Consider the following 17,207-nt stretch of genomic DNA (forward strand, 5'->3'; position numbering starts at 1 on the left):
TACAAACCAGATTAGATTCAAATAAACAAACAAAAAAACATTCACCCCAAGTCCAGAACATATCTGAAGTTCCAGAAAAATAGTTTTTGAATAACTGATACTCATGACTCCTGCACATGTTCTTGACTTCTGACCAAGACCAATAGAAAAAAATATATCTGTATGTTTTGATAATGTAACAAGCAACAATAAACTGTCTGGGAGAAAGTGAATTCTAAAATAAGTTAGTTTTATACCTATCTCATTTCATCTAAGGAATTGGTTTTACTTAATAATATTAAACAGCAGCAGAACTTGTCAAACACAACAATGTTGAAGGCTTAATTCAGTAACATGGCTAACTTGGAGGTTTTCAGAACTTACTCCTCACTGAAACCAGAGAGAGTTGAAAGTGACAATGTTCTTACAGATGCGAGTTCTCTAAGCTATATCTAAATGTAGTCACCTTTACATATACCACCAATCTCGCTGTGGAAGTGAAAAGTCTGGTGACATCACTGAGATACAGTTAATTTTTTCAGCCAAGGAAAAAGCAGCTCTTTATAAAGTTCACAATGCGGTACTTCACAATTCTAATTTGCAGTTCTTGAACACAAGAAATCTATCAGTCAGTGTCAGGAATTGTTTGGGAATTAAAAGTGGGTGAGGACATCAGTACTTTATCAAAAAATAATACACTCTCCTTGTCAAATATTTTACATTCAGTTAGGGTGCGATAGGTTCAAAAGCTATGAAATGATTTAAGAAAATATTTACTTCCCATAGGACTTAATGAAATACTCACTAACTGAGAGTTGGATATACTCAATCTGCATCCATATTGTAATTCTAGGATGGAAGCTCAAGACCCTGAAGTAGCCCTCAGAGGACTAGATCAGTATTCAACACACTGACCTTGTTTGAGTTTTCTTCAACCTGAGCTAGAAAATCAGGACTTTTCTGCTTAGTACACATGACATCTCTGCATCAATGACTTGCTTTTAGAAAGTGATAAAAGACATTTGCCCTTATCAGACATGTAGATTTGATATTCTAGAAAACTAAAGGATTAATTCTTTATAAAGTGTCCTCATAAAAAACACAGCTGAAAAGCAGAACTGATTATTTTCTGACACAGTAATTCACAGGAGAAGAATCATTTCCTCTTGCAGGAAAACTGTGATGACTGAACAGACCTAATATGTTAATCATGAAGATGTTTAGGATGCCACTAAATGTATTTCACACCTTCTTAGATCTGAGAGTCCAAGTTTTCTGCTTTTCTAACATCTCACACAGAAGACAATTACATTACGAAGAAATTATACTAAATTAAAACAATCAGAAAAGAAACGTTAAATGAGTGATTTGTGATTTGTATGTTACTTTAAAATATTATTTTAGAGCAGCTTGTGCTGGAATTGAAAAATTTGCATCTCACCCTGGTACCATCCACAAGAAAGAATTGCAATATTTATACAAACAATACTGAATATACCTTAACAAGCAGGTTTAAAAATTCGTTAGTCTCCGAAGTTGCAAACTTTTTCTCTTCCTCTTGTTAATACTTTGCAGTGCTGTTTCTAAAAATATTTAATCCCCATCTGCTTCTGGTTAGGTTTTTCATCTGTGGCATAAAGAGTCTGAATAATCATGCATAGCAGCTGTGATGCTTCTCCACCACAGTACCCTTTGTATCTCATCCAATCAAACTGGTCTGGATAGCAGGCTGTGTAATCACACTGATTAGTACCATTTAGTTTCACATGGAAACAAGCTCTTTGGCTATTTTAGAGGAAAAAAAGCCAAAAATAAATGTGACAGAATCATTTGTTCAGGAAAATTGCAGAGTGAATACCATTTTTCTCTGACGGAGGCCAATTGACAGACAAAAGGAGGTGCTGGAAAAATATAAATAGGTCAGATCAATCTGTACAGATTACCTACAACTATTACAAATTTACTGGAACATTCTGCAGTCCACTGTTGTTAGAAATTATCCAATATTTCAAAGCAAACATTCAAACTACAGAAACCACAGTTGGATGTTCAACTAACACACGATCTTTGCAGCCTCCATTAAAGAAATCTATCATGCTTATTAGTTGCTGACCAGTTCCTAATCCATTCACCTGAAACAATATTATTCAGAAAACCATTACTGAGCTAAATTCAAAATACTGAGCCCTATAAAATATTTTAGGCTCCCCTTCAAGCTATAGAATATAGAAAAATTGCAATGGTTGTACAAAGGGATAGTCTGCTTAGAACAGTACACAGAGTGCTATCTTTTTTAGCCCTATGCAGTCTAAGAGAATTTTAGATATGTCAGGTTCTGTGCTGTTACTCGGGGAGAACTGCAGTTCAAGGTGTTATTATTTATTTCCCACTTGAAACTCTACATTCCTCACATCTGAAAAATTTCCTGAACAATACATATATATGCAAATCCTAATACATTTCATATTTTATTACCACCTTCTTCATTGTCTTTTATCTCCATAACCTCACTTTCAGATTCATATACTGCCACAGTATTATAATCTGTACTTATCCTTATTCTGTATTTCAATGTGTTTTGTGCTCTGTACTTTCCAGTTACCTCCTGCCCCAGGTTGTTTTTTCTACCTGTATCCTTTTATCTTTTTCTTTCTGCCATATCATTCTAGATTTTCATCCTCTTGTTCAAATCTCTGCACAACTGAAGTCACTTCATAAGCATCAAGCTTAATTCATACTACAGTGCCAACATCATAACAAGTACCTCTATTACATGACAACCCAGTTCAATTTGTTTACTATACTACCCTAATTTTGTTTATACTTTTACCACATATTGTAAATTCATAGCAGAGAGCTCATCATATATAACAACATAAATAATCCATACTTTAACTAAGGTACAGAACAGTATCTGCTCCTCCTGAGTCCCACTCTTAAGTACATAAGTTGCTCTAAAATGATGCTGCCTATTTGTTTCCATGAAGACTACAACTGATACAAAGAGCACAATAGCACTATTCAGTAGAGCACATTCTCAGCTACAAAACACAATTTTTTAACATGGTTACAGCCACCAATATCTATGCATTTTCACCAGCAATGAACAGGAGCCTCTGTGGAGATGACCCACTGTTTCACAGCTACAGTGACTGCACTGTTGCTAGGAAAATGTTGCCCACAGTCCACATTTTGCTGTTGTTGCCTTGTCAAAATCTATCTGTGTAAAAAGTCTTCCCTTCCTGCTTGTAAACTCCTTTCAAGTTCTAGCAGATCACAGTGAGGTCTTCCTACAGCCTTCTCTTCCCCAAGCTAAACAGTCCCAACTCCCTTGACCCTTTATTACAGGATAGGTTCTGCAGTCCTCTGATTGGTATCTAAAGAAATAAAACACTAAAAATGTAAAGCTTATAATAAACAAAAAATACTCCATTGAAAGTACTAGTCTTACAAGACAAAGAACATTCTCTTTAAGGCAACTGTAGCATAGCTAGCACTAAGTTTCATCTCTCCTCTCCAACAAATTTGCATGTTTCAGTTTTGTTGGTTCAGTTGAGCCTGTGGTATTAGAGAGGTCTGTATACAGCTCAGGTCATCAGAGTCCAATTCCATGAGCTGGGAAATGTGAACTTCTTTCAGCGAAGATGGAAAAAGCAGTAGGCTGCAGGTATTCTTTACATTCTTTCTCATAACTCATCTATGTCAGCTGTAGCCCCATTTATTTCCCACACAATCTCTCAGACCACCACAGAGAAGGATGGAGAAACTTGTTTTGGAAGGGACTTCTGGAAGTGACCTCATCTAAGCCCCTGCCCAAAGCAGGCCTATTAGATCAAGCTTCTCAGTGCAATTATCTTTCCATTTTGTCTCTTTCCACTCCCTCCATTCTCACAGCCACATCCCCCTTCTTTATGCCTTTGCTTCCCCACAGTATTACTTTTTACTACTGGGGAGCCAAAGCACTACGTGAGAATAAGAAAACCAGTCTATGGACAGGAGGAGAATGAGGATGTGGTAGAGTAGATAAGCTTTAGCAGGAGGTGGCAGAGCAGAAGGAAGGGTGGGAGGAGGTGCTGAGGAGACCAAGGTTATGCAAAGGATTGGGGAAGCGGCTTTGTGGTAGGAAGGAATGCAGTTTCTGTGCTTTAAGGGCTCCCTCTGAGCATTTGTTTCAGCTCCTCAGTAGCAGTGCTTTAGCGTTCGTCCTATGAGAAGCCCTTTGACCACCAATGCCTTCGTGCAGAATACACTGACGCCTTTGCTTTATGCAAAGCAAAGAATGTCTGGATGCTGAGCTGGCCATTTGCGTATACAAATCATTTTGGGTTTTTTAGGTTTAACTCACTAGTTTTCTGAATTTTGAGCACTTGCAGTTAGAAACAAAATCCTAAAATTCATTGCTAGTCATGCCCTCTTTCACTTTTTCACACCCACAACACTGTATCCTGTTCCTTTCTCAGCCATTCCCAGTTACTCAATCCCATCTCTTCTTTTAGGCTTTCTCCTCCTTTAGACCAAGCCATGGGATGCCTCAGTATTTATTGGCTGTTTTACTTTAATGTCCAGCTAGTCTGATTTCTTCCTCTCAGGTAAACTTTTCTCACACATGCCACAGTCATCTTCTCATTATGCAAGTGGTTCTCAATTCCAATATACATAAGTTGCTCCAAAATTAATGCCTCCTATTTATTTCAATGGAAACTACAACAGATAAGAAAAGATAACACCATTCAGCAGAGCAAATTCTCAGGAAAATTCTAGGAAATCCAGAACAATCATCCATCCCAAAAGAAAGTGCACATCACTTCAGCCACCAAGGACTGTCATTTTGATCCAGGCAGCTAGTGGTTATCATGGCTGATAATAAAGCCATCCAGGGAATTGTCACGCAGCCTCATATTGGTTCTATATGTTCCAACAAACTTACATTTGCTGTTCTTTCTTTTCCTATGTGAGCATTCATAGGACAAACTTTGTGATATTACAGTGCTGCCACCATTGTTTGCAACGCATTAAAGCTGATATTCAGCTTTGTATACAGTTCTCTGGTTGTAATTTGACAGTTTGTGTAGATGAACTCAATGAGACGATGTTCACTTCATGGTGTGACAGCTGAACATGGTTATTGGGAAAGTGGCTTGTCTTTCATTTCACTGTCATTCCTGCTGAAACAAATTCCCACCACCTCACTGTGCTCATATCCATTACTTGGTGTCCCTAACTGTTCAGCAGCATCAATGGATATCAGTGGGAGATTTTTTTTTTTCCATAATTCAATTTCACACATTTGCTTCATATACACTTCCATGTCAGAAACCATTTCTTTCAGACTGCCCCTCTGCTCCCATCTGTCATACAACAACAAAATATGACAGAATATTGGCTGGACGTTTCAATCCCTACCTCCATAACACCAACATCCATCTCCTACATCATGGGCCAAAATAATAAAAAAAGGAGGCATCATTTTCAGAATAGCCCTTGTATTTGTTCAGATATTTATAGTTTTGCCATCCCACATCCTCTTACAGTTTCAGACTCATCGCCTACTGACTCCCAGTTCTCCTCCCTTCACTTTGTACTCAGTTGTACTACCATTCAATATTCCCATCTTTTGAGACCTATTTCAAACACCTCCCACAACCTCAAACCTCATATTTCTTCTTCCCACCTACACGCTTCCATCACCTGTTTTTATTTCCCTATCCCACTCTAGGTGACCTGTCCCCTCCCTTTCAGAAGGTACAATTCTTTCCCCCTCATTCATATTTTGGAGAGAAATGTTATCTGGAACAAAAGATATATCTATTGTATGCTCTTAGTTCATATGGATTCAGCTTGAGACCCCTGACAGTCCAGAGATAATGCAGATAAAATCCTGCTGAATCCTACCTGGGACACTACTGATGCAGCCACAGCACTCACAGAGAAGAATCTAAGAATCTTAGCATGTGTAAACTGCACCTTTTTCTGCAGTCCAGAACATGAAACAAATCAATTCCATATTGAGTATAATGAAGCCAGTCAGAAGTACAGCCCTGAAATGAAAGCTACTTAACTGTCAAATGCCCAGAAAAATTCAAAATATGGGACATAAAATGGGTTGGCAGAAGCAAGTTCAACCAAGCAGCGTCGGCATTACCCTGATCTAGCAAAGCCTTGTGAACTCCAGTTCAACTAGGGAGGTCAAGCACCTTTGCACAGTGCACCTCAGTGCTCTGCATTTCAAAAGCACAGAGGAAACACTGGCTGGGTTGTAGCACTTCAGTGTTGGGCCTGTGCTCTGCACACAGACAATTTGACTGTTCCGACAGACCTGCAGCTGCTGGAGCTACAAGTTAATTATATCTACCTCATCCTAAGAATCTGCCGGATAACGGAGCTGCTTGTTTTCACGAAACTAAGAGGCAGAGACAGAGATGAGAAATAATTGAAATAACAGAAACTAAAAGTAGAACAAGCCCCAGGTAGATGGGCAATATATGTATTTTCTGCCCGCATAGTTAAATATGGGCAAAGCTGTAACCATCTAAAAAACTAATCTTTCAGTGGGACATTTGGTAGTTTTACTAGAAGGATGTGCTGCTAACTTTGCCCATAAATAACAAATTTTTAGTGTTTTGTGCTGCTGCTATTAAAAATCAGGAAGATAAATCACATGGTCTTTCACTACAGGCCATTTACTACTGTCATTTTTAAACCTGATTTTGAAACGCATGAGGAAAGTCACAGTCTGAGGCAGGGAGCAATAATGTCAAACTTGTAAGATAATTCAGTTGACAAGAAAGGACATCATTTCCCTCTCATTCACTTTTGCAGCAAAGTTCCAAAGACATTTATTATATGCTGCTTCGCTATACATCAGTTTCATTTGAATACAGGAGGAAACTTGATGCACTTTCTAAAAGATCATCCAGTTTTGTGGTGCACGATAACTACTCTTCATGATCCACTACACAGACTGATCTATTTTGGACTTGCATAGACACCGCTACCAGATAATTCATTTGCATTGCAGTTTTGTTATTAAAAGTGGTTGCTTAAATAAATAAATATAACGTAGAAAACGCTAGAAAGAATTATTATCACTGCAATGCTGCCACCTGGTAACCACAAGAGTAATTTCAGAGAAAACATTTATTTTGCCCTGCCTTCGACTTGCTGACACTATTTTAAAATAACACCTTTTAAATCACAAAACTTGCAAATATGTGAGTGTGGAATAGGATTGTTTCCCCACATCAGATCTCATTCTATGGTTCTCCTTTAACCAAGGAAGAACTTGACTTTGAATCCTGAGAAGCATCTAAGGAGAATAACCAGCAGCATTCAAATTAAAAATGCCTGTTTTGAGCACACAAATGTTCAGAATTAAGACCACATTTAATGGCATTCATGTCCTTCTGTAGTTTGCTGAATTAAATCTATACCACTAAATGTTTACAAAAGGAAAAAACCCACATATCTATAGTAGGAAAAATCTGGAACAAAAACAATAAAAATAAAAATGAAATCCTGAGCAAAGAGATCCAAAGGAAACAAAATGTCAGGTGTTATCATAGGTGGAAAATTCACTGAAGAACAGGGAATTGCTAATCACATTAAATAACAAATATTTATTTAAGCATACATGTGTACGTATGTATATATAATTTGTAAAACATGAAAAGCAATGGGAAACGGTTCCCAAGAGCTTATGAGTGCCCATAGTATTTTAAGTCTAAAAAGTTTCTACGTATCTGTGAAAAATAAGAGGAAGGAGCACAAAACAGTATAAACCTGCTTATGTGATCACCTCTGGGATGAAACCTTGCACACACCACTCCCAGCATTAATAAAGAAACACTGCCTAACACAATCTAACATAGTCCATGATCTAGAATTCCTTTCTAATGCACAGTGGGAATGCTATGTTACCTGGTTATATATTTGGTAGTGACCTAACAACCAATCGTATTTTATTATTCAGATTAATATAAACTTCTCTCCACTTCATTTGGAAATAACAGCACATGGACAGCTTCTGGGATACTATCCACAAGTAACCCACACCTTAGAATTCAGTCTAATGAAAGCCTTCTGAAAGGAAATATGGCTTTGACCACCTTGTAAACTTCCACAGAAACATACAAATGCAGTTCATCTGCCAGCCATGTGATGTCAGGATTAACTCCCATCTGCCCTAGAGGAAGTAGGACCCTGCCATAGATGACAGTGATGGACATGATCTCCTCTATGGCCACTGCCATCGGGCACATGCCTGAGAGTTTTGCAGACAAATATCTCACAGTAAGAAAGCAGGAAAAGAAGGAAAATGTTTCTGTATCCAGTGTCAGGTACAAAAGTGTTTTGCACAGCTGTACCTTTGTTGTAAAAGAGTAGCTGTGCTCTGACAAAAGCACAGAAAATAGCTGACATTCAGACATCAAATGGCAATTGCGTTCTCCCAGACAAGAGGATATTCAAGATAGAAATTAGAAAATTCAGACCCAAAATGCAATCAATGCTTCCACAATGCATATTTCAGCAGATGAATTAATACTGTAAAACATCAACTCCAAGGACTTCATAATGTCATTTTAGAAATAAATTAGTATTGAGGTGACTCAACGCTACTGAGACTTCCAGGAATTTAAAAGAAATAGCCAAGATATGCTTATAGGTAATATCTATTATTGCTTCAGGACAAGATCTGTGTTAGATATGAATTATCCCACATTTTATTAGTCTAAGCTTCTCAGTTCTTGCTTTAAAGTACCTCTTACTGGACACCCACAGATACAGTCCTAAAGAAAGAGATAAATACTAGATGCCTGCATTTAAAACGCTCTCTACTGAAGCACACATTTTCTTTAAACCCATGCAAATGGGTTTATTTCCACTTATGCTGCTTTAGTTCATGTTAATAAAGGCCTACAGTACTAACTGAAAAAATACTGATGACCTGAACAATCTTTTGAATGCAGATTGAAGAAAACACCTCAGCGTACTATGTATTTTATCAGTACAACCACTTTACAACATAACATACAGACTTTCAATAAAAATAATTATTTGCTAATACGTGATTGAGAAAGGATGAAATAGTGAAACTGACTTATTGAGTCAAAGTGATTCCTGAGAAAGTTAAGCATGTTCTAAAAGCAATTACATGAGGTTCATGTTTTAAGTTTTGCAGAAGTGACCGCTGATTTCCCTTGTAAACATCATCTCAAGGACATACTAAAGAGGCAAATTAGTCGAGAAAAAAGGTGGCTTTGATCACAGTCCATCTCTAGATAATCTGCATAGCTTTTTTCTTTCTGCTTCTGTCTATTCATGTTACTTCTGCCTCCCATCGCCTCCAGTATCTGACAGGCCTCTTTCCAGAAGGGATTTTGATGTTATTCCAGCAGCACGCTGGGGATCAGCTCTGGTGAGAAGAAAGGTTTAATGCCAGTTCTCTAATAGGGAAAAATATTAAAGGATAGAATAATGACCTTCACCAGTTGAGAGACAGATTTTTCATACTGTGAAGCTCAAGTTCCTAGAAAGACTTCAAGCCAAAGCTGATAACCTAGATCCCCTGATTCCCAGTGAAGTACCTCAGGCACAGGACAGTATGTCAAAACGTATCATGATAATTTCTGTTCCTTTATAAACAGAAACAACAGAAAATATACATAGGTCACATCATGCTCATCTTCCTTACTTGTATGAAAAAATTCCTTCAGGGGAAAGGGAGGGAGTACTTGGCCCAAAATCAGGAGAGGAGTAGCAGCAGTCCTTTTCTGCTTCTTGTTCGCCCTATCAGCCTACCCAGAGAGTCAGATGTGAAGAGCAAACACGAAATACAATGAACGATGTGCTATATATGCACACTTGTCTTTTCTGCACTTCCTGCCAAAAGCTGAGAACCTTCAGACAGAGATTTTTACAGATGTAAAAAACTGAAAACCACATTGTGGTGTGTGTGTGGTTTTTTTTTAATCTTTTTCTTTTCGGTACCAGTGGCAGCTAAAATGTGCCAAATACTTGGCCTACAGAGCTTTCATGAAAAGTAAAAATGCGGCAGACAATAGTGACAGAGGATGGACGCACCAACAAGATACTACAGGGATGTTTGTCTACACTTGCTGTTTTGCTAGACTAATAAATAATAAGAAGTAAAAGCTGAAGCACGAAATGGAAACATGAGAACAATACCCTGGTGAGATTTCTCCAGATCTGTCCCTTTTTGTTTTAATTCTGCTCAAAACAAAACATCTAGAAGTGTTTTGAAATAGTGCTTTAAAAGAAGAGAAAATGTTAAACTTTCAAGTAACACATACTGCAGATCAAGTGGGTGGATGGGGAGCCAGGACTGAAACTAAGTAGTGTCACATTCCCCAGTTGTGACTGCAAATATCAGTAAAGTATAGATGTCTGAAAAACTTTCAAGGAAGTTTGCATTGAGTTCTATAGTCTTCAGCAGAGTAGATAAAGAAAAAAGCTCTGTGAAAGGCTGTTTGGGTCTGACTCAACTAAAACAATAGCAAAGTAGCAAGACTGCAAGTAGCTATACACTTGCAGCAAGAATTACCAGATCAAGTGCTATAAACATGGCAGGGTAGGAATCCTTTATGAAATACGAATGGGAAGCATGTGCAGCATCAGACCATGCTTGGATTCTGTGATTCTGTGGTTTGCATGGAAAGATCAGCGGTAGCCAGCCTTAGGTGGTTTGAGTTCTCTGGCTCCTGGAACTTGGCTATATTTATCCCAGCTGATGTAGCCTGTCAAGCTTGCCCTGCTATTGATAAAATGCTGTAGTTGACAACAGTGGAGATTCAAGGGGGAGGAGCAGGATGGGGGCTTCCACTGAGCGTTTCTTCTGGGGGTCTCAAAAGCCCTGCACTCTTGTTTCTGTTTAGCTTGGACTCTGCTTTCTAGATTCTAGATTCAACCAGGAGCTTCATCAGAAAGTGAAGATGCCAGAGCCTGCAAAGAAAGCAGGTAAGGATCATGACTGACAAACAAAGTCTGAAAAGAGATTGAAAGAGAAATTTCTGAATAGCTTTTGTATGTTAGGAAACAGGGGAAAAAAAAAAAAAAAGAAAGAAAGAAAAGAAAAAAGGAAAGAAAAAAAAGAGCTGGGGGGGGAGGGGGAAGAGAGAAAAAGGAGATTATATTTTATAAATTCATTAACATAATGTGTTTTCTTGTAGAGAAATCAATAACTAATTTGGTAACCCTCAGACACAGAATTATCTCCAAACACTTTGGACAAAAAGAGAATCGAGCTTTAATGCTTTAATACTCAGTTTCCTTTCATTTATTATTTCTTCTCCTAGTAACCTTCAAGCTGTGAAGAAAAAAAAAATAAAAAAAAAAATCTTCTTGTCTCTCTCTTGGGCAACTGGGCAGTATTAAAGTCTCCCACTTTCTTTATTTTTTTTATTTTTTTTTATTTTTTTTTAATCCTGATACTTTCCAGGAAACATAATTGACAAATTTTGATGTTATTTGTTGTGAAATCTTTGTGGAAATGAAAGCAAATGGTACCTGGCTCAGAGCTTATTCTTTCTAGTTCTTCCAGCCAGTAAGAGCTGAGCTTTAGCAAAAAAAAAAAAAAAAAAAGAGAGAGAGAGACACTAAAGAATATCTTTCCTTTCATTTACCCTCTTTCATCATCTTGAGACAGAAGATAACCAGCCATGTTCAGAAAGTCACTCTAAAGTAGCATCAGTGTCACCAGTACAATGCTATCTATCTCTATATATTCCTTTGATATTCTTCAAGATGCAATTTCTGAAATCAGATGGGAGCTTATACAAAAATAAGTACATACCAGACATTGTATCTATAGTGGAAACCTTGAAAATATATGCTTGTAAAAGTTCAGTGACTGAAAAAGAAAAAAAAAAAAAAAAAAAAAAAAAAGATATTCATAATCATATTCTATTCTTAAAGCCACCTGACTTCTGAGATTCATCAAAATGTCTAATGTTAGCAAAAAGAAATACAGCAGGTTAGGCAAAATTTGACAAGGTAATCTTCTAGGCATCATGTCTATAAATTATCATTTTCAGCCTCTGAGGATGAGAAGCAACATTTCTGCATGTGAAGATGCTCACCTTTGCTAGCTAACAATGAAGATAAACTTTGCTCCAGTTTACTTTTCCAGAGGAAAGAAATCTAACAGGTGTCTAACATCACCACTCCTCCGCAGCGCTTGTGAACAAAGCGATTATCACAGCAGGGGAGGAAAAGCTCTTATTACCCGCTCTGACTGAGACAGAAACAGTCACATGCCTCATAACTTCTTGGGAGGATTTTCTCTTTCTCCCAAGAGACATTAATCCCTTTGGTTTTCTATTTCATGTTGTTTATACAATTCAAGATGAGATAATATCAAACATAATCTTAAAAGGGCTGGATAAGCATCTAACAGTTCGTACTTGGACAGGTCATGGTTTCTGTCTTTTATATATCATTAAGTTAGACTGTTGAAGAAACCTAAGAGAACTTTAGCTTTTAATAATGAAATTAGGGCATCTCACACACAGGTAAGGGAAAATGCTTTATGCCAGGGAATGATCAAGGATATTCTAGCTCTATTTTGCAGTTCTAAGAAGCCTTTCAACATGTATAAACAGACAAATAAACTAAAAAAAAAATAATAATAATAAAAAAAAAAAAAAGTGAAGACTTCCAAGTCTTAAACATTTCATAGTTATCTCTGCTCAAACGCTGGCCTTTTGGAAAGTTTAGGTCTTCTTTTCATTGCTATGAAAACTTACAAAGGTTAAAAACCACCCAAACCATTTCCACAACATTTAATGCTGTGACATTAAAAGGAAACAGCTGAACTTTTCATACAAAGTGTAGCAGAAAAATTGAAGTTAACGGGAAAGGTGTGCATTACCAAATCAGGAAGAAGAGAATTCTGTCATTACTCGCCTTCTCTGAAAATGAATCAAGTTTTATTCATGCCTTTTATAGATCAAGGAGTCCAAACTTTGAAGCTCATACTAGGAAATTTTATCAAAGGTCTAAAAACACTTTGGCTATAAATATGGATAGACTTATGCCATTCCATAATAACATACAATATTGCATCATGAAGAGCTTCCTGTAGAATTTTAGTTGGAACCTAGCTCCTCCTCCTACATTTTAAGAACCTAGCAAAGTAAAGCACTTCTCAGTGTTAAAATATTAGTCCACAAGAATGAACTTCTGTGTGCTACAGGAATTCAAAAATCAGCATCAATTTACATAGAACTATTTTATTTTATTTTTTTAATTCAAGGTTCAAAGCAAGATAAATATTATTATTCACATTTTACAGCAAGTGTGATGAGTGCATAGATAGAGAGAGGCTACTGGTTAGTGAAACTATTCCTTGCCTGTTGCTCATATTACAGGAATTTACAGTCTCAGCTGCTGAAGTAGGCAAGGAATGATAAGATTGAGTAGCTCAATAGCTTTTGGATCAAGGAATGATTAAGCTTGTAATTGCAAGAAGCCACTTAGGTCCTGACCTAGGAATGCACAGCATCTTTATATAGTTCCTCCGCGAGGAATTTACGAGCTCTGTTACTGAAGTCTGTTTATTCACAGTTTGGCTTTTATCTCAATGAAAGAACAAACGGTATAAAAGGAAAACTTGATGCCAAGTGTAGGCACTAAAACAAAGATGCATTTTCAACATGAAGCCTTAACAAATTGAGGAAACTCCAAAAGCTTATGCTATCTATCTTTTAATAATCAGTCCATACGTTGCCCATATAAAAATCTGGATAACAATTAAACAAAACATAAAGCAAAAGATCTCATCAGTTCTGTGGAAGAAAATTTCTATTTTTTCTAGTTCTTCTCCTGGATTTCTACTGCAGTTTGCAACCTGTGCATTCAGCCACATGCACTAGATTCGCCTAAAATGTTAATAACTTCAACAGATTTTATTTCAAAATGGCAGAAGTACTATTTCAAAGCCTCATACTAACACACATTTTCCTTAAGCGCTAAACTTTCTCTCCTCTATCATGCATGATTAAAAGTTGAAGTCAGAGCAACTGATCTGAAAGCAAGATGAAATTTAAAAACAAAACCACAACAGGATGGCACTCTATCACTCCATCTAGATAAAAACTCTCTTGTGAAATCCACACTTTGATTTCAGGTACTTCACACATACTCTGAATTCAGAAATGGAATGAATTTAGAAAGGGAACTTTCCCACTCCACTTGGCACTGGTGAGGCCACACCTTGAATACTGTGTTCAGTTTTAGGTCCCTTATTACAAGAAAGACATTGTGGCCCTGAAGGATGTCTAGAGAGGTGCAACAAAGCTGGTGAAGAGTCAGGAGCACAAGTCTTATGAGGAGCAGCTGAGGGAACTGAAACTGTTTAATTTGGAAAGAGGTGGCTCAGGGGAGACTATTGCTCTCTACAACTCCCTGAAAGGAGGTCATGGTGAGGGAGCAGGGTGGACCAGTAGTGATATGATGAAAGGTAATGGCCTCAAACCACAGGAAGTTCAGGTTGGATATTAGGAACAGTTAATTTCCAGAAGAGTGACCAAATACTGGAACAGGCTACTCAGTGAGATGATGAAGTCACTGTCCCTGGAGTTTTTGGAGAAATGTGTAGATGTGGCACTTGGGAGCACCATTTTGTGTGCATGGTGGGGATGGACTATCCAGACTAGATGATTTTAGAGGCTTTTTCCAGCTTTAATGATCCTATGACATAGATAACTGTATGATGGATGTGTCCAGAGCCCTATTCAGTTGTTACAGAACTCCTAAATGATTGCTGCCATAAGCAAGTTGTAGTAGGAGCAGCATAAGGTATAAAAAGATTTCTGCAAGACTACTTCAGACCACATGGAGCGTGCTTACTATTTTGCCATGAGTACAAAGTCACTGTTTAAAGAAGTTACATAAAGTTCTCCTCATTATGACAATAGAATTGTAGGAAAGTCTGGAATATGAGAAATGAGGAGGAAGGTTAATTTCCTAAAGCAATTCCAGCTCCATTCCCATATCCCCCCTCCCCCCCCCCCCCCCCCCCCCCCCCACAAAACAATGAAACAAACAAACCCCACACAAACATACACAGCACCTCTCCTTCAACAGTTCCTGGGGAAAAAAAACAGCTCTGGTAACTCATATGCATCTCTTCTTCAGCATTGCTACATTATTAGCATAAATGTCTCCACTCTCTCCCTTTGTGCTGTGTGGGTTAGAATCTCATGGAAGCAGGGAAGTGAAAAAACAGGAGGCAGAGGAGCTGGCTACTAAGTTATCACATGCTCCAACCCAGTGTCTCCTCATTACATGCTTGTCTGCTGTCTGGGTAAGCATGTGACAGTGCCTGAGATCTGTCAGGGCCTGACAGGCACAAGAGGTGTAGACATTCCACAACATCACGAGAGGTGTCACAGCTACTGGATTTTCCACAGACTTGTGGTGGTAGTGTTCAAGAGTGTTTTGAATAGCAAATGGATATGCGAAACTTAGAGAGACATAGCTGGGCAGAAGACAAATGTTGAAGTGAGAGAGATTTCCAAGGGAGGAACGTGTTTCTGACAAAAGCAGGAAAAAGCAATGCTCTCAGGGCGGACAAGTAGCTTTGAATTGTGACATTTGGAGTCATTCCTGCTGAGGAAATAGATCAGACTGCTACAGTCGCATGAAGGGAAAAAAAAGTATCTGGAAGTCAGATACATTTGTTACCCAAGATAGCAGACAGAGGGAAGGAGGCTAAGCATAGCTGATCTCTCACTTTGCCTTCTTTTGCTAAGGTGCCCATTCCCCCCTGGAACGGGAAAGGATGGAATTCCCAGCACATGCTTGTCCAGAAGCTTCTTTAAAAAAATAATTTATTTTAAAATCTTCAGCCTTACATTCCTACTTTTCTGCTGCATGCAAATAACAGCAGAAAATGAAAGGGAACAGAGGTGCATATACAGAGAGACACTGCTATTCACCCACTAAAAATCTGGTGCAAGACAAAGGCTCTTACAGTCTCCTTTATCTCTGAAAAATGTGGGTTCTCAGGAATGGTTCTTCCTTTATTCTCACGGAAGTTCTTGGTACTTTCCAGTTATATGCTTCAATGGAAATATGCACAATCATTTCAAGCAGGAATCCAAATCAATTAGACTTTTGGCAGGGAAAAGAAAGGAAGAAAGAAAAAGACAGGGAGAATTACTTGTAAACTTCCACCTAAGTATCTGGATTTTCCCCAAGTCAGAGATACGCTGTGGCTGTGGGGATTTCTTACTGTGCATATAATTCTGTCCAGCAATTTTTTTTGTTGTTGTTCATGAGCCATCTAAGTGAGCATGTCTTGAAATATTCAGAGAGAGGAACATTTGCAGGCCACACTGCTGTTCAGTAATTAATATATTTATAGACTCTTTTGTGCTTAAATAGAACAGTGATGGTGATAGCACGCGGAGGGAAGAAAAGGCCAATTTGCCACCATATCTCTAGTCACAGGGAGAGAAGCCAGCTAGTGGTTAGCCTGAGTGTTGCAGGAGTGAGTCCCAGAGCTCACTTAGCTCTGCACTGGGTGGCTGCATGGACAACTTCAATCATTTTCCCAGTTCCTTGCATTTGAGTTGCTACCTACAATAGCACTCGCACATCTAGTCACAGTTACAGACTGCATCAAGGTATACTCTGGTGAGGCAATATTTACTGAAGTGCAGAACTCTATTCAAAGGATGTGCAATTGGTAACAAGCATCTGAGTATTATGCTAAAGTACAGAGCACTACTATCTTTATAGTACTGTATTCTTTTAAGGGCAATTATATCAGTTGCAGGCCTGAAATAAAGTAAGCGCATGCAGGGATATTCCATTCCCAGTGGAAACTTCACACACACGCAGAATACAAAAGGAGCTCATTTGAAGCTGCAACAGGCTCAGGGCAAAATAGATTTGTTTTCTCATGAAATTAGAAAATGAAAGAAAATAGAAGGGGAAAAAGAAAGAAAAACATATTGTAGGACTTCACATAACAAAGGAAAGCAAAAATATATTACAACCTAAATTTGGGTATTATTTGCAAGTCACTTTAAAGATGCTTAAGTATCAAGTAAATTCTTTGCAAAGCAATGCCAGAAGAGTGTCTAGTATTATGACAACGGCCCAAATAGCATCAGATGAAATTCTTGCAGGTGTAACCCTACTGAGGTCAGTTAAGTTACGCAGTCTGGCATATGGCACAGGAATAGAGATTTTGTGCAGATGGT

At 38.1% G+C, this 17,207-nt stretch overlaps 2 protein-coding genes across 3 annotated transcripts in view; one reads left to right on the forward strand and one right to left on the reverse strand.

Moving 5' to 3' along the window:
- The window catches only part of SLC39A13 (solute carrier family 39 member 13), a 72,736-nt gene extending 71,031 nt beyond the window's left edge, over positions 1 to 1,705 (reverse strand). For both annotated transcript variants that reach the window (XM_085548839.1, XM_085548840.1), the window contains exon 1: positions 1,478 to 1,705. The gene's annotated coding sequence lies outside the window, so the exon portion shown is untranslated. The remainder of the gene's footprint in view (positions 1 to 1,477) is intronic.
- Positions 1,706 to 10,769: 9,064 nt separating this feature from the next.
- The window catches only part of MYBPC3 (myosin binding protein C3), a 49,014-nt gene continuing 42,576 nt past the window's right edge, over positions 10,770 to 17,207 (forward strand). Inside the window, exon 1 of the mRNA XM_015864288.3 lies at positions 10,770 to 10,953. Coding sequence (XP_015719774.1) covers positions 10,929 to 10,953 — 25 coding nt within the window. The 5' untranslated portion in view covers positions 10,770 to 10,928. The remainder of the gene's footprint in view (positions 10,954 to 17,207) is intronic.

Source organism: Coturnix japonica, chromosome 5 (assembly GCF_054131305.1).
Source record: "Coturnix japonica strain WE chromosome 5, WE-NBRP24, whole genome shotgun sequence".
NCBI classification, from domain to species: Eukaryota; Metazoa; Chordata; class Aves; order Galliformes; family Phasianidae; genus Coturnix; species Coturnix japonica.